The 23,911-nt window shown below is 45.8% G+C and overlaps 1 protein-coding gene across 5 annotated transcripts in view; it reads left to right on the top strand.

The window, feature by feature from the left end:
• The window catches only part of IRAG1 (inositol 1,4,5-triphosphate receptor associated 1), a 125,904-nt gene that overhangs the window by 46,098 nt on the left and 55,895 nt on the right, over positions 1 to 23,911 (top strand). For 4 of the 5 annotated variants that reach the window (XM_064577094.1, XM_045894142.3, XM_045894140.3 and 1 more), the window contains 7 exons: positions 16,849 to 16,949; positions 18,046 to 18,116; positions 19,799 to 19,972; positions 20,558 to 20,632; positions 21,388 to 21,440; positions 21,637 to 21,681; positions 22,849 to 23,466. In XM_064577094.1, coding sequence (XP_064433164.1) covers positions 16,849 to 16,949; positions 18,046 to 18,116; positions 19,799 to 19,972; positions 20,558 to 20,632; positions 21,388 to 21,440; positions 21,637 to 21,681; positions 22,849 to 23,466 — 1,137 coding nt within the window. The remainder of the gene's footprint in view (positions 1 to 16,848; positions 16,950 to 18,045; positions 18,117 to 19,798; positions 19,973 to 20,557; positions 20,633 to 21,387; positions 21,441 to 21,636; positions 21,682 to 22,848; positions 23,467 to 23,911) is intronic. The other variant, XM_064577093.1, reaches the window with a different exon arrangement.

The following is a 23,911-nucleotide window of genomic DNA, read 5'->3' as shown; positions in this document are numbered from 1 at the left end:
TCTGACAGATGTCTGAACTGACCTCAGCCCAAAGGGACAGACTCTTGTTAAGTGAGGGAAGAATGTATGAGTGAGCATTAATTTGGTAAGCAGGCAGACTCTCAGTGAACATTTTCATGTTAGGATGACATTTGTTTTCTTGCACGTCATAACTGTGGGAACTCAGATAATAAATACTTAGAAAAGAGTGGCTTCTTGTATCTCCCTATCGCAAACTCCTGGGACTGAGATGTTGCAGAACTTGGCACACTTGGGGAGCCCTTGAATTTCTAAGTGGGAGTGAGCCAAACCCCTATGCATTTGGCCACAGGCAGCCAGCTCAGCGTTTTATTGAACCTCTCTTCCAGGAATGTCATGAGCCTGGTGGGTGCTGCTTATCAGTTGCTCTTTATGGCTCTAGATTGCTCCTCTGTTCTTCTATGGGTGATGTCTGGTCTTCCCCAAACTGGGTGCTCTGCTGCTGCCCCCTTTCTACTGCTGCTCCTAACCAAGTGTGGACAATTCCCTTAAAACACTGGTAATAGTGGGTTATAAGTTTTAGCCAACAAAAAATTTGTTAAATTTGTTAATCCACCGAAGTTTTAAAGATTAAAGAAGAGAATGACAGCATAAAGCAAAACATCCACATCTGGATTCAAATGTGACTGCTCCCTCTCCTCAGTCATGACTTTCCCAAGTTCTGTCCCCTTAGCATCCTTACTCCCTAGCCCTGGGTTCCTTCTTACCACAGCCCTTCCTGACCCCTTCCACCTCACTAATAACAATAGTGTGCTTAAACCAGATTCTGATGCAAAATCTGGCTCCTGAATCCTAGTTAGTTCCCCCAAACAGCTGTCATGCCATACTCCTCAAGAATACAAGTGTTCCTAAAAAAAATAAAAATAAAAGATTGGCAATGCTGCAACTCTACCGTTAGTGAAGAGATCCTTTTACACTGAGTTTAGTTTACCTTTAGTTCATCATCTCACCTCTCTAAATAAAAGAACCTTTAAGCCTTCTCAGGAGACTAAGACAAGATAGCACAAAAGCCTGCTGGCCCTTCTTATCATCACGACTTCAAACCACACCTAGGTATAGCTCCATTGGGTCAGAGGTGAGCGTGAGTTTCCAGGCACAGCCAAGCCAGGGGAGGGAATCCATAAGCTAACCACAGACTTGAGGGTCAGAGAACCTAGCTGAACAGCAGAGCTCCAGATTCCAGTTTTCCACAAGCTCACTCTCCTTATGACCTTGAAACAGAACCAGACTTCTGTAACATGAGGTGGTGGGCCCCCATGGCCTCTGAAGGTCCCTCAAATGCCATGATTCTATCTCTGTGCTTGGGGGAAGTCAAGACAATAAAGGGAATGCTTGTGGTACCAATAGCTTCTGTGTTGCTGGAGCCCAGTAGGAGAAGGACCCATGAGGACTTCAGGTGAGCTGATGCACATAAGGGAGTACCATTAGCACAGGATTTAAGAAGGTGGACTCTGGAATCAGACCAAGCTGGGCTCCTCCACATCCTGGTCAAAAGACCTCCTGTGAGCCTGTTAACTTTTCTGTACCTCTGTTTCCTCATCTCTTCCTCAGGGCAAGTGTTAGTGGCTGCCTCCTCGACTCTGGTTGGCCCAGCCTCTAGTACCTTTTTTGGCTTGAGGGACCATGGGGCTGGGGCAGGTTAGACCCTAGACTGAAGGCGACATCAGATTCAGTATCCTTTTATTCTCTGCCCTTACTGACAGGCACTAGGCCTCCCTGAGTTTTCCAGAAGCCCACGGGCATTGTCAGTGAAGAGCACCTCCCTCTTTGCACCCATCAGACAACCTACATTGGGCTTCTCAGGCAGCCACAGCCTCAGGGGAGGGTCAGGCCTTGTGAACAGGGCTGGAGCCTCCAGGGACTGGAGCCCAAGTCCCTGGGAGCAGCGGAAACCAGGCAGCCAGGAAAGCAGGATTGGTTAGGAGGATTTGGCTGAAATTCCCAGTACCGTGTGAACTCCCTCTCTGTGAGGCAGGCAAAGAACCAGAGCATCCTTTTGAGTTTACAGGTCCCCCGGGTCCAGTCCTACTTCTAGTTCCTCAAGCCCCAGCCCCCATTTCCCACTGCTAACATGAACACGAGCTGAGACCTTCTCACAGAAAAACACAAAAGCTGTAGACCTAGATCCTGTTTTCCTTTCTGCATGCATGCGCGTGCACACCTCCCCCACCCCCCCACACACACCCTTGAGGTCCCTAATCAGAAGCTGTAATCAAGACCCACAAAGAAATAAAGCTTCCAGACAATGCACTCTGTGAAGTTGTGTCCTGAGTGTGTTTTCTGGGTTAGCCCTAGAACAGGGAGGGGCTCAAAGGAATGAGCTTGTAGCCAAGAGGTCTGGCAGGAATAAAAACTATCAGGACACAAGCCTGGGACCTTAAGGGACAACAGAATGACAGACCATCAGAGTTAAGAGCTAGAAGGGATACTAGATCTCATCTAAGACCCTTCCCTCCCAGGCAGGCAAAGTTCTGCATAATATGAGCCCCCAAACAGTTATCTGGAAGCTTGTTAAACCCGGATTCCTCCACCAACCCAGGCCTATTGAATCAATCTTCTGGGGTGGGTCTTGGGAGTTTATAGGAGTAGCTCCATATAGGGGAACTGCCCACCTCACAAGGAAGTCTGTGCTGTGGTTGGCCAGCTCGGCTTGCTGGTCAACCTGGAACTGCCTCCCTGTGACTCCCCCTCAGTTCTGCCCTCCACAACTGCCTATAGTGGGGTGAAAACCTACAGATGCAGGAAAGCAGTTTACACATCTTCCCAGAGTCTCCTTTCCTCTGTTCCTCCAGGCTTTGCTCCCGAATCTCTCCTCTGGGCACATACCCACCTATCTCCCCATAATCATGGGGCACCAGACCTGGCCCTGGGCCCCAGAGGCAGCAAGACCAGGACATCAACTGTTTCCTGGCCTGTGATCAGCAGCCATATCAGAAAGCTGACTCATTGGAACAGCATGGCTTCCTCAGAAGTGCTTTGCAAACCTGAGTGTGCAAAGAGGTTCAGGTCAGCTCTAACAACTGGCTCTAGTTTCCACCCAGATAATCCCCATCCTCTTTCAGGGGTTTCTGGAAGCTCCCAGGTGTAGGTCAATGTGAACTCATAAGCAGACCTCCATCTTTCACATCATCTGTTCCAGTAGCCCCCCTTCCACCACCCCCTGACTAACTCCCACCCCCATCTCCATTGTCCACAACACTTCATCATAATGCCAGGCATTATTCTACTGTATGAATTTATTTAACTTTCAATCAACCTTATGAGGGAAGTATCATTATCCCCATTTCATAGCTGAGGAAGCTGAGGCACAGAGAAGTTAAGCAGCTTCCTCCAAGATCATATAGCTCATAAGCAGCAGGCCCAGGATTTGAACCCAGGCAGCCTGGCCCCAGAGCCCATACTCTTAGTCTCTACCCTGCACTAAGTACTCTTTGCCTCGGGGGCCCTCTACGAGAACCCTTGGTGCCTGAGCCAGGGGTACACTGTCCTGTGCTTCCAAAGTCCTTGTCTGAGATGGCCACCCTGGGCCCCTACAAACACACTGCCATGCACACTCCAAAGCACCGCAGGGTCTTACTTCTGCTTGCCATCCTCTCAGATGCCTAAGCTCATGGGGCCAGAAAATACAGCTCCGTGTCACACATCCTGCTGAGACACTGCACTGCCTATGCCTTTTTCATTCTTTTTCAGCCATCGGCAAGTAAAACAGCCCAACTCGATGCATACTGACTCCTAGAAACACAGATCACCATGCAGTTCCTGGTTCAGGCTACACACGAGTTACTGTCTCTGTACATCTCCCTATGTGCCTACTTTGTACTGCACTTGCTGATCATCTAAACAACTTGATGCCTAACCGTGTTATACAGCACCATCTTGCTGACTTAAGATTACCGCAGCACTCAACAAACCAGTGGCATCCCTGCTCCCACCCCTTTCCCCACCTCCAATTTTCAATTAACTGAAAATCAGGTTGGAATGTGGAGAATCAGTCCTCTGTGTGTGGCCCTAACAGCAAGGGATCCGCTGTGGAGCTCCTAGAACCTCTGACCACAAAGCTGCTGGGCCTCCTCTTTTGGCTCAGAATTAGAGATCATCATAGCTGCGGCCATGACAAATCTGGAATTCTCTCCTTATTTGTGTCAATGTAGTGAGAGACCCATCCTGGCTTACCAACATCAGTCCGTGGGCCAGACCCAGAGCTGAGCCTGCTCAGCTGTCCGTTTAGAAGAGAAAAATACCAAGCAGGCTTCCCCACGCAGCAGGGAGCTCTGGAAGGGACAGGAAATGCTTCCATTTCATAGAGATGTATAGGTAGTGTGGCAGTGTGGAAAGAGCTGGGCTTTACATACCTGAGTGGGACCTGGGGTGAGTTACTCATTTTGCCTGTTTCCTCATCTGCAAGCCAAGCCTGATAGTAACAGCTGCTAACAACAGTGAACTTTTAAGGAAATTTTCCTATGTTCCAGACACTGTGCTAGGTTTGTTGAACACTTTATCTCATTTAATTTCCAGATAGGTACTATTGTTACCCCATTTAGGGATGAAGACCTGAAGCACAGAAAAGTAAAGTAATGTGTACTAGCTAATACAGCTAAGTCACTGAGCCTAGAGTCAAGCCCCAGGCTTCTTGACTTTAATTACCAGAATCATATATATAAAGTGCCAAGCAAGGTTCTCATCTGATAATAGGTCTCAGTCCCTAATACAGCACAAAACAGTTTTTAAAAAGTTTTTACAGGGGCACCTGGCTGGCTCAGTCATTAAGCGTCTGCCTTCGGCTCGGGTCATGATCCCCGGGTCCTGGGATCGAGCCCCACATCGGGCTCTCTGCTCCACGGGAAGCCTGCTTCTCCCTCTCCCACTTCCCCTGCTTGTGCTCCCTCTCTCACTATGTCTCTCTCTGTCAAATAAATAAATAAAATCTTAAAAAAAAAAGTTTTTACATATGTTACTACAATTGATGCCCTAACCCCACTGTGAGGACAGCAATCATCATCCCCAGGGAAGTGGAAGTTCAGAGCAGTTAGGTATCATATTCAGATGCAGGGAAAGAAGCTAAAAATTGGGCTCCTACCATGTTCTAAGCTAAACTCTTTATATTCATTATCTCAGATAACCTTTTTTTTTTTTTACACAAATCATATGCATATAATTTGGTGAATTATCACAAAGGGAACACATCCATGTAATTACCATCAACAACAAAAAGAACATTATTAGCGCTAGAATCCTCCTGTTTTCAGTCTTTCCTCCCCTAAAGCAAATGCTAAGACAAAGATATGGGCACCCATGCTTTAAGAAGCACAGTGAATATCAGATAACCTTCTTAATGCCCTATAAGTTAGCTATGACCATACCTAGTTTATAGATTAGGAAACTATGACTTGGGAGGTTAAATCAGTTGTCCAAAGGACATAACATGGAAGCTGCAAGATCTGGATTCTACTGCCTCATGGCTGTAAGCTGAGGAAACAGGGCTAGAATCATTATTTTTTTTTTCTTTCTAGTCCAGAAACTACCCCACTATACCACAACAGAGTTTGAGCATACAGGAAAGGGATAACTATTCACTTACACATGATAGGAACCCAATAAATATGGAATTGAGTTGAACTTACTCAATACAGTTGACCCATGAACAATGTGGGAGTTAGGGACACCAACCCCGCTGCACAGTTGAAAATCCATGTGTAACTTTTGACTCTTGAAAAACTTAACTACTAATAGACTACTGTTGACTGGAAGACTTTCTGATAACATAAACAGTCATGAACACATATTTTGTGTGTTATATGTATTATACACTGTATTCTTATAATAAAGTTAGGTAGAGAAAAGGTTATTAAGAAAATCATAAGGAAGAGAGAATACTTTTACAGTACCATACTATTAAAAAAACCCACAAATAAGTTCTAACCCATTTTGTTCAAGAGTTAATTGTAAATATTCACTGAATTCATTCAACAAATGTTTATTAAGCACTAAGGCCCCACTCTCAAGAGAGTTCACCACCCCATGGATTTACAGTCTAATGACAACTTCTTTCTGATCTAATTTGCTTTGTGTTCCGCTTGTGTTCTCTTCTCTGATCAGGAATTGGGGGATCCTTGGTCTTGCTATCCCCAGGAATACCTAGAGCTTAACAGCATGCTTTACCATGTAAAGTAGATTGCCAGCTTTTCTCTTCATTTTATCCTCCCTTGCCCGATCAGGCCCCATCTTCACTGGCCAGCAGACTGGGGTTCTGTCTACATCTCCTCAGAGACCCCTTGGGAAATGTGTGAGAAAAAGGTTTGGGACTCAAAGAATCAGTGCTCTGTAAGGAATGGATGAAGACAAAATAGATAGTGCACGTAAAGCCCTGGGAACCTGGTGACAGCTGTGTGGAGTGGGGACATGCCCCACCTCACCCGATGAGAACCCTCATGCCAGGCTTCCTATGTAACAGGTGCTGCTCTAAGCACTTTACATGCAGTAACCTCACAACAACTCTAGGAAGTAGGTATGATTATCACAACAACTCTAGGAAGTTCATTTTACATATGAGAAAGCTGAGGAAGGTAAGTACACTCTAAACACTAGAAACTGGCCAGTACCTTGAATGTCCAATTGAGGGTTTTGAATTCATCCTCTCTGAGCTCATTTCCATTTATCATTACCTTTTGCAAGAACAGCCTCAATTACAATCTTCAGTGAAATATCTTCAAATGAATTATCAGTTAAATGTTAGGATCTAATGTATGAGATATTAGAGCCATCTATTGGGCACCTGCCATGTGGTCTCATTCCCTCAAGGTAGATATTATTATCTTTACTTTATAGAGGAAGAAACTGAATTTCTACAAGGGTAAGTAATTGCCAAAGCCACATAACTGTGCTATGGTTGAGTAGAGATTCAAACCCGAGTTTCCTGCTAGTGTTTCTGTTAGCTTTGCCTCCTTTCTTAGCTCCACCCAGCAGTAAAGCCAGTGTCCTAGACACCAAAGGCCCTAGGCATGGGGGGCAGTTGCTTGATGTCCCATCCGTTATGGAAAAGAGGCTTAGAAAGGGCCACGAGGACAGTTCCACCAGGATGGCTTCTAGTGGTTCTGGTGACAGAGTAAGAACTTTGAGATTGTAGCTGTGGAAGTGCTGAAGAAAAAGCAGAAAGTGTTTTGGAAATGTTGATTGTTACAGAAGGTCAGATATGTATGTTAAAATTATTTGTCTTTAGTTCCTATAATGAGCAAAGGAGTAGCTTACCATTTTTTGTTTCTCTGATTCTCCGTCTCCTGTCTCCTGTCTTATGTTACACATAAGCAACTTAGGTCAGGGGCTGTGTCTTTTATGTGTGTATCTCCAATTCTCAACATAGGCTACAACTAGAGTATGTGGTGGGAGCTCAAGGAAGGATGGATGAATGTGACAGATGGGCAGATAGATGGATGGATGGATGGATGTGTGATAGGTTGGGTGGATAATAACTGGGTGGATAGATGGATGTATGATAGGCTGGGTGGATAGGTCAAGTGGATAACTGGCTGGATGATTAAATGCCTGGACTGGAGAGAGGAAGAAATGAAGGAACAGGAGGAAAAGAAGGGAGGAGGAGAGGATAGAAGATGATGATGAATGAATGGCTGGCTGGGTGATACACTCTCCACTGAGTAGGACTAATAGACATTGCATGTAACCACACTCCTAGTGTCTGTTGGCATGAGAGTGAAAACAGTAATGAAGAAGGCAGGATAATCCAGTGGTTGTTGATCCCTGGCTTCTAGGTATACAGGAAAGAGGGTTCATCAGAGGCAAGGCAGGCCTTGGGTGCACAGGGTGATCCATAGGGTGGGCACTGGGGAGCTTAGGGGAGCCAGAAACTAGTCCTCAGTGCTTGATAGGGAAGAGCCCCATGTCCAGCAGACTTCAGCAGAGGCATTTCTGCTCTCTCCCATGCTCTTAGGACTTGCTAGAATAATCAGTTTCTCGAGAGTCCCCAGAATCCTTTTATCCTATCACAAGAGCACCAACTTCTCTTTGTGGCCAGGGCCCCTCTCTCAGAGGCAGTCCCTGTTTGCCCTCCAGGCTATGAGAGAGGGACCTGGGGATACAGCCACCACAAGGCCCAACCTCTACCACCACCCTCACCATCATCATCATCATCACTATTATTGCTTTATCTTGTCCAATCCTTAAACAAGCCTGGAAAATGGGGATTATTAGCTCCACATAATGTTTAAGAATATGAAACTCAGAAAAGTTAAGGACCCAAGGTCATCCAGGTGTGATTCTGACTAGTGTTCCCCAACTTCATTACCCCACACTGGCTTCTAGTAGGATCCTTCTGTCCCAGGCTATTTGCCAGGGCCCAAGTGCAGGAGCTAAACTCCTCAGTCCTGCCAGGGCTGGAGCTGTTGCTTAGAGCTTCCTAGTCCAGGCTTAGTCATGTGACATTGGGGAAAGGAAGATAATATTCCCGTCTATGACACTGGCCTATATTTATCCCTGCACCCAGGCAGTTAGGAAACTGTTGCGCATTCCTGGGAATTTATGAGTGAAATAAACATTTAAATGTTTCTATAAGGTTTATTTAAGGAGAACAAAATGTGACCTGCTGGCTTATTATAGGGTGAACTTGTGGGGAAACAGCCCAGGCTCCTAGTGCTTGGCTGACTCCAGGGAAGGGAAATGGACCCCTGGGGTGGCTGGGCCCATGGGAAGCTAAGGGGATGCCCCTGCTATCTCTCTTCCAGCTGTATGTTCAAACTTGTGCTGGCTGGAGGGCTTCCTAGAAGAGGTTTGTGAGGGAGAGAGCAGCTTGGAAGAATAACAAAGGAGTGTCAGAGTGTCCTGCACATACCAGGTACCAGGGGAGGTGAGACCAAAGACCAGGGGAAACAACTGTAAGAGCAGCATGGTGGAGTGGGAAGGCCAACAGGCTTGATGTGTTGTCCTTCTTTCCCACTGTTTACCAGCTGTACAGCCCTGGACAAGTCTGTTTTTTCATTGGTAAAGTGGGGATTGAAGGGGAAAAAAGGGGGAGAGAAAAGAAATGTATCCATCGCCTATTCCATGCTCAGGGACTTCACTTTCCTCTTCACGATTTGATGACATCAGGAGGCATTATCATTCCCAATTTGTAGATGGGTATCCTGAGGTTCATTCGTAGAATTGCTGGAGAGGATGAAGTGAGGAACCACACCAGAAGTGTCTGGGACGGGGCCCCACACATAGTAGGTCTAAGAAAGTGTCACTGCCCTCTACCCACATTTGTTCCTTTGCTTCTTGTGTCTGTAACCCACAAAGGGCAGCTCTACTTGATCTGAGGGGCAGATGGTAAGAAAGGAAGTGGAGCCAGGTGAAGGTGGCCTTGGAGGTGGGCTTCTCTGAGAGTCAATGATTACAAGACCATTCTGGGAGTCATTGATTACAAGACCAATAGAGCTTGTGTGGTCAGATGCCCAGGGGAGATGCTCTGTGGCTTCATGACCAGAAGGGCAAGGCCTTCCTAATTTAACTCTAGATGGTTGATCAGACTCAAAACTAAGAACAACAATCTCCTCAAAACCAAACTCTGAAGTAATTAATTCAGCCCCAAAGGTAACAGTAACAGAATATAACATCTGACACATAATGAGCATTTACTAAATGCCAGGTGCTCTTCTATGAGCTTTCCATCTGGAGCTGTAGATTTAGCAAATGAAAACACAGTTATGTCCATGCAATATTTGGGACACACACAACACTAAAAAAATTATTTGTTGTCTATTTGAAGTCCAAATATAACTGGACATCCTGTATTTTAACTGGAAATCTTATTTCTATATCAATCCTTTTAATTATTGTAACTACCCTGTGAGATAGTTTCTTTACAGATGAGGTAACCAAGGCACAGAGAGGTGAGGTAACTTGCCCAAGGTCACACAGCTAGTAAGTGAGAAGCTGTGTCATGCATGAATTACCGTGGCTCCCAAGCCCAAGGCCCTTGAAGTCCTGAAGCCAGTAACTTCACTGGCAGACTGTGTTTGGACACCCTGCACTGCAAGCTTCCTTGAGGCCCTGTCTTCTGTTTGGCAGCTCAGGGTGGGAGCAGGGAGGAGTATTTACACTCATCACACACACTAAAATCTGGCAGAATTCACTCCAGGGGGCCCCTGGAATCTCCCACACTCTCCTGGGTTCTGGTCTCCCTAGTGCCTGCTGAACTGAAACAGCCCGCAGAAGACTGAATGTTCCCCACAAAAACAGTTTTGCCCAGAGCTTGTTCAACCATTCTGTGTACCGGTTAGGGAAAGAACACTTTGATTTTATTACTGTATATTTTGCACACATCGGACAGAGAGAGTGAGGAGCATTCCAGGACATTCCATCAGGGGATTAGAGGATTTTTCCCTGATTGCTTTATGCTTCCTGGTTTTTAACAGCTTTGAATTGTGTGTGTTTGTGGTTACATGCTTAGCACTTGCCACCCATGGCTTGTTTCTGCCTTTTTGTGTGAGCAGCTCTGCCCTTCTCTGAGTAAGGGTGCCTACAGCCCTATACATGATAGCCACCTCAGGAGAGCTTTTCCTGAAAGTGGCCTTTAGCCAGGAGGCAGAGGAAACTTCCACCAGAAAGCAGTTCCTCCAGTGTGTTGCAGACCATTTATGTCACAGTCAACACTAAGGGCACCAGGCCCTGGGTGCTACCTGGGGTGGGGGCGGGAGGGGTGGGGTTTACTTTCCTCACTCCCCATCCCACTGTGCTAACTGGGAAGCATTTCAGAGGCCTGCCTAGTTCACTTTTCTCTTCCCAGGCCCTAGCATAGACCATAGCACATAATAAGCATTCGGTGAGTTTGCTGGATGAATGAAGAGAATAAAGCGTAATAATGTGTGAATGTGTACACAATGACCTCTCTTAGACTCTAAGACTTTTGAAAACTGTGTCAATCATAAAAAGAAAGGTTAGACAATCTGTACAATAAGTAAATTGATGGAGCTGGAAGAGTAAATTAAAGAGGGAGGGAGAGGAAGAGAGGCTTCTGGTGGGGAGGGTAAGCAAGTGAAAAGTCAAAGGGCAGAGGTGAGGGAGGATCGGAGTTAAGCATTCCATGTCCTTTGAGAGGTGAGAGTGAAGAATGGAGTTCTTTTTGTATTGCTTTTTTTGTCTGCTGAATAATTCTTTAAAGAAATCTTTCTCAGAGCCTAGACCACATGGATCACAGTTCATTAGGTTTCAAGTCAAACAGTTTAACTTCAGAGTCAAACCATGGATGGTTAGGAAAGGCATGCATTCCTCTTTATCTCCTAGGGATGTTTATATTTATCAAATTATCTCCTCATTTTTATAGCCTCCTGTTTTTTATCTTAGATTTTATTGCTCGTTACTTCAAATTGCTTTGGGAAACAGGTAGTGTGTCAAGAAAATTAAATCAATAAATGAATTGTATTCTACTTACTCAGCTGCCTGAATATATGAAACTCTTGGAGGTATGTATTATAATCCCATCAGCACTACCACAAATTTTCTTTCAGAATGCAACATGAAGAAAGTGATGTTTGGTTCTCCTGCCCCTTTTATGTAGACCTACCCCATCTGCATTAATGCCTGCTGGGAATTCATAAAAGCCCACCCTAAGGGATGGCAGAAACCATATGATATAATGAGCATGAAAATGATATGTTAGTCAAAGTGCATTTCTTCCTGTTCACTTAAGGATTCATAGAAATTCTCTAAATATGAAAAACATGAATAAGGTAACTTCTAGAGCTCAAACTGTCATGGTCAAAATAAACCCCACCCAGGGAAGGAACTTCAAACATACTGTAAGCACAGTCAGGGTCTCAAATGGAATCCCCATGGTAGCAGTCACCAATGAGGCTGTATGGAAAGAAACCTCATCAAGATGATGTGGGAGTTATGCAAGATGAATAAGTCCTAGAGATCTATTGTACAGCTTAGTGCCTAGAGTTAACAATACTGTATTGTACACCTAAAAGTTTGTTAAGGGGGTAGATCTTATAAGTGTTCTTATCACAACAACAGCAACAATAATAATAGTAGTAAATAAATAAGAAGGTAGGAAGAAACTTTGGGAAGTGATGGATAGGTTTATGGCATAAATTATGATGAGGGTTTCACAAGTGTATACTTAGCTCTAAACTCATCAAGTTGTATACATGAAATATGTATAGCTTTTCATATGTCAATCATACCTTAATAAAGTGGTTTTAAAAAAAGGTGTCACAAGTGGAAGAGGCTTTAAGCATAAACCTCTTGTGCTCCAGAAAACCACGACGGGTTAAGAATCATGTAGCGCAGGGGCAGTAACTTGGATGCTTCAGGGCTAGGCAGGGAGCGCAATTGATTGAAGCAGGCCAACAGAAGCAGACCAAGGTTCACTTTGCAGAAATGTAGACCCAAGATTGCTTGGTCAGGAAATCCAGAACTTTATGGGAATTCTTCCATTTATAAAATGTTGGCAACTAATATAAAACCTTATAAACACTACTCACAGGGAATGGTCCTCCAGCTCTCTGATTTGTACCTCAGAGAATTTGTAGCTCAGGGAATAGGCTAATTCCCTGAGAGCCAAGAAACCACATAACAAGAAACGCTTGTAGTGACATGAAGAGAAGCCTCTGGAAAAACTTCAGCCCTTCTTTCTGCTCACTGGAGAATCCACACAATAGAAAACCTCCCCATTCCTCCCTCTTTACCAGTTTTCCCAGTAAAGAGGCACCTGCCCCTGGCCCTGCCTGCCCCAGCTTCAGCCCATGACCTGCCATTTTGACACCCTGATTCCCCTTTTGACCTCAGCAGCTCTTCTGGATACTGTTCCACTGTGTGTCATCAAGCCCCACATCATGACCCAAGATCCTCCTGCTTCCCTCCTGGCCCCTTGGAAGGCCCCAGCCTCTCTGCTGCTTGTTGGCCTCCTACGAGGGGACAAAAGGTGGGGAGAACTGAGTAGAGCCATTGTTCATTTTAATGATAATTGTGAATTAATGGGTATTTGTAGATCATATGAGACTTATCAAAGTGCATACACATTCATCATTTCATTTTTTTCACACAAACTTCTGAGACAAAGCAGGCCTTTGACAATTTTATAGTTATGAGACTAAGAGACAGGGTAACAAAAGGACAAAGCAAGTGACCATAAAGAGTGACCATCACTAGTCCATCAAGTTTATACTATCCATCAAAGGAGCTGTTGCTTTTTTGGGAAACTTCCTGAGCATCTCTTACAAGAGGAGTCCTTGACAGAAAGATGGATATCTGTGTTCTTGGAGGGACTGGAGCTAGGTAATTATGAGGATAGATTGGCCAGTCCTGGTTCCAGCCATAAGCATCATGCTGACTCCCTGTCACTCTACCTTGGCCAGCTGTGGGTGTCCAAATGGAGAGTAACACAGCTCCAATTTATTGGAAGCTTCTCAAAATTCCTAGGAAGATGATGGATGCTGTAATAACTGGACATTTTCCATCATCTCAACCAATGTGCACTATGATGATCCATGAATGGATCTCCTGTCAAAATTTCTATGTTCTCTCTTTGGGTGGTCAAATTATTCCCAAACCTGACCTTCAGTGTTCCCCATCTCCAAAATCACAAAGATCAAACTCACTGGGGTAACACCCAATGTCCATCAGAAGCTGGCTCAACCGTTTATGCTACTTCCATTATTTGCCTCTAAATTAGCTTCCTGGACCCAAGTCCAACATGTGTGTGTTTGTATGTGTTGTAGGATTCCCCTACCAACAAGCAATTATTTGACACAAGGAGGGTGTCCAAGAACTCAACTCAATTCTGACACTATCTACCTGGAGATAGAATCAGATCCACAGATGAAGGATTCTGTCCTACTGCTCCCACTTCAGACACCAATCACAAGTCCAGGTTGTCACCTGTGCTTCTGATGGACTGGCTAGAAATCAGAGGGTCCCATGATCTCCTCCTCAGGTGTGATAATTTCCTAGAGTGACTCACAGAACTCAGGAAAACCCATTTATTCACTAGATTAATGATTTATTACAAAGGATTTTAAAGGATACAAATCAACAGTCAGATGAAGAGATACATAGGGTGAGGTCCTGAATAAAGGAGCTTCTGTCCTTGTGGAGCTTGGGATGTGGCACAGTGGCATGTGGAAGTGTGTTGGTTCCCCAACATGGAAGCTCTCTGAACCCCCTCCTTTTGGGTTTTTATAGAGGTGTCATTATGTAGGCATGATTAATTAACTCATTGGTCATTGGTGATTGAGTCAACCTCAGGGGGTGGGACTGAAAGTTCCAACCCTCTATTCATGGCTGTTTCCCCTGGCAACCAGCTTCCATACTTAGGTGCTTTGCAATAGTCACCTTCATTAGCATAAACCTAGTTGTGGTGGAAAGGGTTTGTTATAGATAACAAGCCACCCATTTCACCTTTATGGCTCTGAAGGGAGTTTAGGAACTAGGGACAAAAGACCAAATATTATAACAAAAGATTTTCCCATTGCTCTTATCGCTCAGGAAATTCCAAGGGTCTTGTGAGCTGCGAGCCAGGAACTGTGGATGAAGACCAAATGTCTATGAAAAATATATTTTGGTCATCTGAATGACCAAATATATATGTTTTCTTATAAACCACAATACTGCAGCCCCCATCCCTGAACTTTCCTATCTTACATACTCCAGAGTCCATGCTCCAATTACACTGATAAATCCCTAATGCCCAGTTACGCCTTTTGCTAATGCTGTTCCCTTTGCCCAAAACCTCTCCCCTAATATCTTTGTCTTACAAGCTCCCATTCATCCCTCAAGACCCAGCTGAAATGTCTTCTCCAACTCCCCTGAGGAGTTTTTTTTTTCCTTTCCTTTGAGCTTTCACAGAATGTGATCCATTTCTTACCAGCTTAAATTTATTGTAACTATTCATTACTTCTCTATATCCCTTAAGCAAGGGATCTGTGAGGTCTTGAGGGTCTTTGTTTTTTAAGCTGCTCCTGACACATGATGGATAACTAAAGTGTCTTTGTTGAATGAGAGAGAAAAGTAATCTGACAGTAATATAACTATTTATTGAAAACACCAGTCATGTGCTAGGTACTTTCTCGATATTATTTTTAATCTTCACATCAACCTTGTGAGTTGGATTTTTATGATCATGGGGCACAGAGATGTTAAATAACTTGCTCAAGGACACATAGCTAGTGGATAATGAGCAGAAATCTGAGCATAGGTCTGTATGATTCTTACAGGAGGCAATGCTGCTTCCTACTGCTTCCTATCCAGCCAAAATCCCTGTCCCAACTTTCTTACCATGTGTCCAGGGATTCTGAGTGCTTCCTCCTCCTCCAATCCCTGCACCTCCCTCCAGTTGAAGAGGTCCTGGAACACAGGGATCTGGCATTCCCTGGTGGGACTCAGAGACACTTCTCCAGCTTACCCGGCCTTATGATTGAGGCCAAGGGAGGGAGGAGATACAAATGAAAACAGGAAGAGTTGGTTTCACTAAAAATTGTGGGATTTAAGAAGCCTAGATAGCACTGTATGGAACCCACTTAACAAGTAATAATGTGAAAAGGAGAGAGATCCTCTTCCCCACCTTGCAAGGAGTCAATACCTGCACACAAAGTGCTCAAGAACACAGCTCAGCCCTAGATCTGCAAGGGCAGCCCCCAGGCAATGGCTTCAGCAGGGCCAGTAGAAGTGAGAACACTTATTGCCCAGAGGCTCCAGAAAGACACAGCCCCCAGGGAAAGTGGCAATGGGGACCTACTGCTCTGAAGCTCCAGGAAGGCACTCCAATAGTGGGAGCTGGTGTGACATGCTTGAGAGTGCTGGGAGACAGGCCCTGGCAGGGACAGTAGGGTGTTCACAGAGAGCCCTGACAACACACACCAGTAAGGATGGGCAGGGAAGAAGAGAAGGAAAATGATGAGGGGACATATGAGAAAACCCCTAGAGAGATTCCCAGACATACGTGGGAACAATTCTTAGATGGACATACTACAACAGTAGGTGGCAAAGAACTGGAGAGACTGTGTATTACTGTTACCTAGTCCTATTTTTATCCCCAGTACACTGAGGTGTGGGGAAATGCAGGCTGATGTGCATCTTTATGGACCTTATTGTATATCCTATATTGCTTTCATTTTATTCTTTCACTCACTCAATCAATATTTATTACAGACCAGATATGGTTTTACCATTCACATGGCCATCACAGTGTAATAGTACACCGATTTAACTACAACCTTACTAACCTAGAATGAAATGACTCATGTTTGTTATTAGTAGTTTTGTTTGTTTAGTGGTTTTGAAATACCTCAAAAATCTAAGGACTGGCTAATAACTTTTGTTCTAATTTCAGAAATGTGTATTTATTCAGATAAACATTTTTCAAGGTTACACAATTAAACTGCATATTCCATGACCCATTGAACATACCAGCTTTATCGAAATGTCACAATTACCCAATGTGGGATCTCACTGTATACCCACCCAATGTGTGGGAGCCACCACCTGTTCTCCTGGTCTTCCTCCTTCCCCAACCTGGCTGGCTGCAGCCTGAGGCCTCTGTACCATTCTTTTTCAAGATTGTTAGTGAGGACTAACCAGGGATGGCTTAGAGTTTCCAGAATCTTAGCTTATGAAAAGTAGGCCATGTTAAGCTCAGTGAATGTCTGCTGGGGAATGAAGGAGAAACTGCCTTTTTTCATTCTTTCTTTCCTTTTTTTCCCCTGAATAATCCAAATAAACTGTATTCAACCCTTATCAAGATGGTTTTGAGTGTCATAATACTGGAGTAAATGCTCCAGCTCCTGGAAGCTTCCACCATCCTAAGCCTAACTCCATCTGTGTTTTATTCTGAACTACCAGGGCCCTTACACCGCAGGAATATCCTGCAGTCCACCTACCATCATCCTGACTGGGGATGCCAGTTCACCGGAAGGAGAAACTGACAAAAACCTGGTCAACAGGTACGTCTTTGCCTAATCTTTGTGCTATGAAGAACAATATTTCCTAGCACATGAGGATTAGATAGCTATATATACTTTTTATAAATCTTCTTTCTTGATCATTTTATTGATGAAATAGAATCAAGCAGTTTTTCCAAATGAGAGCAAGAGCTTGGGACTTGTCCATTATCTTTCCCCCCCAAATTATTTTTCTTTTCCTGGATTTGGTTCTTTGTACTTTGCTAGTCTTTAAGCACAAATCATAGCAGGGTAGTTTCCCATAATAACTGCCCAGATATTTGCAAACAGACCTGAGAGATAAGAGTCTTTGACTGGAGAATGCTGCCTCTGGTCAAAGTGGGTCCTGTGGGGAAGATGACCCCTTGGGAAGGACACTGGCTCACGTACTCAGGGATGTCACTGCCTCAGTTTGACACAGCACAAGCATATGCATTGGTCTTGCTTGAGTAAGACTAAGTATAATTTTCAAAAAGCTACAAAGATCATTCTCATACAAAAATATAGTGAGCATGTGTCAAAGATTTATTTAACTCATTGATGAGGAAACCATCCCGATGACAAAGTCAGTTCAAAAGAGGATACAAGAAATGGAAATATATATATAATCAGTGGGGAGGAAAAGAATACTGGAATAAGATTACTAAGTTTGATATAAAATAGGTTAATGTTCCAGAGGACAATGAAACCTTGTTTTTTATCTTTCTTCCCCAACAGAAATCATCTACATCTCTACCAGACAATTATTCATATTTTATGAGTTTTCTACAGTTAGATGTTCACTCAGAGTCTGGGCCCTAATAAAAATAAATAGCCAAAGTTACATTTCCTTAGGGCAGTTTTTCAAAAACTTTAGCAAGTGTCAGAATCACCTAGGGGGACATGTTCAATTACAGATGGCTGGGCCCCACCTCCCAGAGTTTCTGATCCATTTAGTCTGGGGTGGAACCTGAGAATTTGCATTTCTAACAAGTTCTAAAGCTTAGACAAGCTCGTAAGACGATGCTCTAGGATGACTTTGAAAGAATATATAGGTATCTGCCTATTTACAAGCTGTGGACAAATTTTCTTAACAAGATGACTCTGTACTGTCTTTCAGAGCTCACAGTCCCCACAGGAGGCTTTCTCACCGACACTTGAAGGTTTCTACTGCTTCGCTGACTTCTGTGGGTAAGGGCTAGTCCAATTATCTTATTTCTGCAACCAGAGATAGGGGTCCAGCTGAAAGTATGTTTGAGCAAGAAGATCTGGCAGCTCAGCCCCTTCCCCTCTCCTAATTCTCAGGCAGGTCTATACCTACGAGCCCAAGAAGGCAAAGTCAGGCTGTCCCTCTGTGTTTGAGCCCAGAAGAAGTATGATATCTAATTTTAATTTATTTTGGTAAAAAGACAAGGCCAGAGGGTGAAGAGAAAGATGAAGAAGTCAAAGAGACAGAACAGCAGGGTGAGGCTCAATTCTGGGGCACAGGGGGCAGAGCCCTCTACCTCCTGCTAGAAAGGCCCACATCCAGGTAGCTATGTGTTTGAATGCAAGCATCTCTGCCCCAGTCACTAGCTCATTATCCAAATGATTTCTCAGGGTCTGTTCTGGACCATTGGAATACAGATATGATATAGACTTGGTCTCTGCCTCCATGTTGCTCATAGTCTATGAAGAGACTGAGAAATGAACAGATATAATCAAGACACCATATTATAAGGCCCTTTAAAGAAGTGTTAGGAAAACTGAGGCAAGAAGGAGACCAATTCTATCTGGGGAGGGGGAAGGCTGGATAGATATTCCAGAAGAGAGAGTATTTGAGTTGTGCCTTAGGGAGTTGACAGATAGACAAAAGGAAGAAAAAGCATTCTGGGTGGAAGAAACAACATGGTGGGGGAGCAGGAACCATAACAGAGCAACTGAATGCTCTGCTGTGTGTATTAGTCAGGACTCTTTCAAATGATGGAACATAACTCAAACTATCTTACCCAAAAAAACAAACATACATGAAAATAAAAGCCAGAGCTTTTGGTTTCAAGGAGTGCTGAATCCAGGTGCTCAAGTTGGGTCATTAGCAATTGGCTCATCCCATCTCTCAAACTTCCTTTCATGTGGAATCCTGATGATGTGAGGCAGGAGAAGTGCAAGGTCAGATATGGCTCTTAGGAAGTTGACTCTGATAGGCAGTGGAAGATGGGAGGAAGCGGATAGCGTGAAGGTAGAGGCCTATGAAGCAGCTGTTGTAACTGTGCAGGTAAGATCTAAGGAACAAGAATGGAGAGGAGACACAAGTTCCAGAGATATTTCTGAGGTAAATTATGATCAGGACTTGATAACCAGTTGGTAGGATGTGAAGAGACCGAGGAAGGAGTGTGGAGTGACTCCCACGTTTCTGAGCAGCTGGGGAAAGTGGTGTCATTTACCCATAGAAGCGCTGCTGGAGAAGAGGCAGTTTTGGAGAAGAGTGGAGGTAGATAGTGTGAGTAGAGGAAAGAAGGGAGGGAAGGTGGTCATGATCTTTGGAGTGCTCTTTATCCACACATCTTAAGCTCCCTAGCTTGTTGAACACATAGAGACCTGAAAGAAGAACACACTAGGGAAAGATAGCATGGAGGTGGAGCTCCTGATGGCCTTCCCTAATGGCAGAGTTTAGGACAGTACTGGGAACCTAGGTGGCTTCATGATTATTTGTTACAGAGGACCTGCCACAGCCACAGGCTACAAACCTGCTGAGGTAGCCCTATCTGTCTCCCTGGCCTGGCATTGCGCTGAAGTTTGGCTGGCTGAGTCCACTCTGGGCAGCTTCCCTGGGCTAAGGTGTGGGGGGCCAAGGATTCTGTGGTTCTCACCTTGAGTTCACCCTCCCACTGCAGACCCTGCAGGGCACGTTATTGACCTGGTCAATGACCAGCTGCCGGATATCAGCATCTCAGAAGAGGACAAGAAGAAAAACCTGGCGCTGCTGGAAGAAGCCAAGTCGGTGAGTGAACGATTCCTGACCCGCCGTGGGAGGAAGTCCAGGAGCGGCCCCGGAGACTCCCCGTCAGGTAGGATGTACAGGTGGCTGCCCTGAGCCCCTCCAAGGTGGGGTAGGGGATAGGGAGGGCCAGGACCCAGTTGTAGCGGGAGCCCTGCTTCCAAGGGGTGGCCTTTGACTTGCCTGCCCCCAGGCCTGTAGGCACCAAGGGGACTGATACTTGTGGAGAGGATCTTGTAAAGACAGGGCATCTTAGCTGAAATAGCTGAAAGAGCTATTTCAGAAGCTCTTAAAATACTGATGCAACTCTAGCCCAGAAAACTCTGCTTTTCCTTTTTTGGGACTATTGTGTCTTTCTGTTTCACCAAGAAATGTCAGCCTTTATGATACCCATGAATTTAACATGGGTTCCCCCTCCCTGAATCCTACATAGAGAGAAATCCCTGTGTGATACCCATGTGCACAGGTTCCTGGACCACCCTGCATGGATGGAGTCCTCCTGTGGTAGGAGCCTTATATGGCAGTCCAGAATCAGCCCCTGACCTGACGAAGCAGTCCCAGTTCCCAGGGGTCAGAAATACCTGAAAGGATATCTTTGTTAGGCTGAAGTCGTAAACCTTCATGAATGCTGGCCAGTTTGTGTCTGTCTCCATAGCTGTTTCCTCAAACCTCAGCCCCGGAGCTTCTCCAACATCCTCTCAAAGCAACTCGCTTACTGTCTCCACGCCTGGTGAGGTCCAATGCCCCTGGCATTTCCTGTCTGGGCTTATCTCTTTGGGTGGCAGCTGAGTCTGACCCCTGGCCCCACCAGGATGCCCAGGATGCATCCCATCTCGCAGGCTTTCTAGTCAGGACCCTTGTTTGGCATCCCAGCTAGGCCTGGTGGGGCTGCCTCTGAGGAGGTGGATGTACTTTCTGTTGAGCTAGTGTGGGGAGACAGGCCTAGCCCAGGATGAGTCTAGGTAGGTGAGGACAGAGGCAAGGTTGTGGGAAAGGGGCTACAACTGGTGCTTTCTCTGCTAAGAGAGGACTCACAGAGAGGCCACCCCAGAGCTTATTTAGAAGGCCCTCTAATTGAGCCACTCTTTTCTTTTTGGTTTCTTCCCTTTCATTACACTGTGTACAGGGCCACACCTCAAACCAGCTTGGAAAGGGGCATGGTGCCAGGGAGAACAGCCTGCCCTTGTCAGAGCTGTGGGGCAAGCTCAGGCAGCCTGGGTTCAGTTCCCAGCACTGATACTTCCTGGCTGTGTGACCTTGACTTCCCTCTGCCTCAGTTTCCTCATGTGGTTTCAGTGTTGATTAAATGAGGGCTCACCATAGAACCTGACATGTGGAAGGTATTCAACATGTCAGGTGTTACTGGCCACCGCACCTGAGCGAACCAAGGGAGGGCATTCTGGGGAGGTAGATGTGTTTTTGCTAAAGGGACAGCTGATGGTCTGGGGTGCTGGACATCACTCACCAGTGTCTGGACCATTCCAGGTTTGGATGCATGCAGTGGCCCACAGTCCCCTTTGTCTGGAGCACCACCACAGGTAACAGGGGTCCTGATTGGGGTTTCTATGCCAACTGGTCTCTCCTCTTACCCCTTAACCCCTAAGAGGTTCTCCACGACCTATTGAGATGACGGTGGCTGGGAGGGGAAAGCATCTATACCACTTTGAGGGTATTTCAAGAGGAGATATGGTCTCTTCACATTGCTGTCTGACTTGTGTTCACTTTCTCCAACAGAAGGGGGATGAGGCCGAAGTCTCTTCACCTCACCTTGGCGAGCCTGTGAGTGTGAGCTCTGCCCAATTTGGATGATGTGGGTGTGGGAGACACTGTTCCAAAAGTCTAGGTTAGCCTTGGGAGCCTGCAAGTTGGTGTATGTGAGTGGAGGGTCAAGGCTGGGGAAGCTAGAAGGTTCCTCTGTTCTATCATGACTGGAAGTCTAAAGTGGAGGGGGTAAGGAGGCAGTATTCAGTGGAGGTCACTTTCACTATAACCCTATAACCCTGCACCTTCACTCAGGCCACTAGCCATAGACCAGGGGGACTGCTGGGCCTGGCAACAGGCAAGGCTGCTGCTTTTGTCACTCTAGTAAAAATTACAGCAAAGTTCCAGTTCCTGATTGGGATTCTTCTTGGGGGCAGCCTGGAAAATCTAGTGCTGATGAGCACTAGAAGGGCCCCACCCCTGCTCAGAGCAAAGTGCTCAAGGTGATGTCGAGGGCAGCATGAAATACAATCTCATCTAGAAGTGCGGCTAGGATAGAGTCCTCTGGGAGATTTTCACCACTTACATAAGACAGCCATACAAATACTCCTCACAAAGCGGGTTTCCCTTGGGAAATGAAGTAAGAGTGCAGAATCTTAGAACTTCTGCGTAGTAAGATATCACCTTTGTAAGAATCACCTGATCCAAAGATCCTTAACCTCTTTTGGATCATGGAATTCTCTAAGAAACTGTTGAAAGCTACAGATTCTTTCCCCAGAAAAATACATACAATTTGCACATTTAAACACACATATACATTTGCAATAATTTCAGAGGGTTCACAAACCTGATGAGAAATCTGAGTCCCTAAGAGTTAAGGGCCTTGCCAGGAAGAGTCAAGACTAGAAACTGGGGCAACTGAGTCAAGGCCAAAATTTGTGACTGCCCCCAAGCTGTCCTCTATTCCACTGTCCTCCACAGCTCCCAGCCCTTGGGAAGTTCTTGGAAGATTGTGAATGACAGGTCCCCTTGTCCTGTCTGTTTTATAGACCTCAGACTTGTTTGCAGACCCCCTTTACTGATTCAGACTTGACTGAGAAGCCCTCCCCTTTCACTCAGTGCACACACATACACACAGGCACCTTAGCAGGGTCTGTGGGGACAGAGGCCCCACAGTGGAAGTGGCCCCACCTCTTTCCTCTCCAGCCTGCTTCCAGAGTCCCAGTTCCACCTTGTCTCTTTCAGAATGTCTCCAAAGGGCTAGCTGACCGGAAGCAGAATGACCAGAGGAAATTGTCTCAGGGCAGGCTGACTCCTCGTTCTCCCACAATTGAGAAGTCCAAAGAGATTGCAATTGAACAAAAGGAAAACTGCGATCCCCTCCAGTGCCCTGAGGCCACACCCAAAGGCCCAGCTTCTGGTGTAGGCAGTGGTGGGAAAATGGCCCTGAATAGCCCTCAGCCTGGCCCTGCTGAAAATGAGCTGGGAAAGGCACTTCTGAAGACAGCCAGGGAAGGCAACCCTCTGCCTAGAGGTCCAGCCCAGGGCTCTGGAGGGGTGGCTCCCCTGGGCCCCCAGGGAAAAGGTACAGCTGGAGAGCCGACAGGGTCAAAATTTGGCTCCAAAGCTGAGTTGCGGCCCCCTGCTTCCCGGCCGCCCCTACAGCGGGGGGTCTCCTGGGACAGTGGTCCTGAAGAACCTGGCCCCCGGCTGCAGAAAGTGCTTGCTAAGCTGCCTCTGGCAGAGGAAGAGAAGCGTTTTTCGGGCAAAGCAGGCAACAAGTTGGCCAAGGCACCCGGACTCAAAGACTTTCAGATACAAGTGCAGCCAGTACGGATGCAAAAACTGTCGAAGCTCCGTGAGGTAGGTTCCTGGGGGCCAGCTGGGCAGGGTGTGCACTTCAGGTCCCCCTGGGCTGAAGACCTCTGGGCTGAGCTGCTAAGCAGGGCAACTGTGGCCTGGACTTGGGCCTTGTGGGTCCCTAAACTTCCCCACCCTGATAAATCAGGCCCACTGTGCAGCATCTTCTTCATAAATATGTTTCAGGTGATTTTACCGCACTTACCAGGGTGAGGTCAGTGTGGGATACAGTAGCCACACAAAGCCACATTTTAAGGGGAAGGCAGGTGTTTGGCGGGCACATGAGCCCTCAGTACTGGGCTATGTTTTCCCCTCCAGCCAGAGTTGGCAGCTCATAAACAGGAAGCCCTTAATAGAGTGCCTTGTCATGCCAAGGATGGAACGGCTTTTCCCTTTGTCAGGCCCCGGAACTTTCCTTCCTGATGCCTGTTAACAAAGGGCCCCAAAT

Source organism: Mirounga angustirostris, unplaced genomic scaffold (assembly GCF_029215605.1).
Source record: "Mirounga angustirostris isolate CCGP_5_RB_7025 unplaced genomic scaffold, mMirAng1.0.hap1 SCAF_13, whole genome shotgun sequence".
NCBI classification, from domain to species: domain Eukaryota; kingdom Metazoa; phylum Chordata; class Mammalia; order Carnivora; family Phocidae; genus Mirounga; species Mirounga angustirostris.
This window is presented reverse-complemented; position numbering and strand designations above follow the sequence as displayed.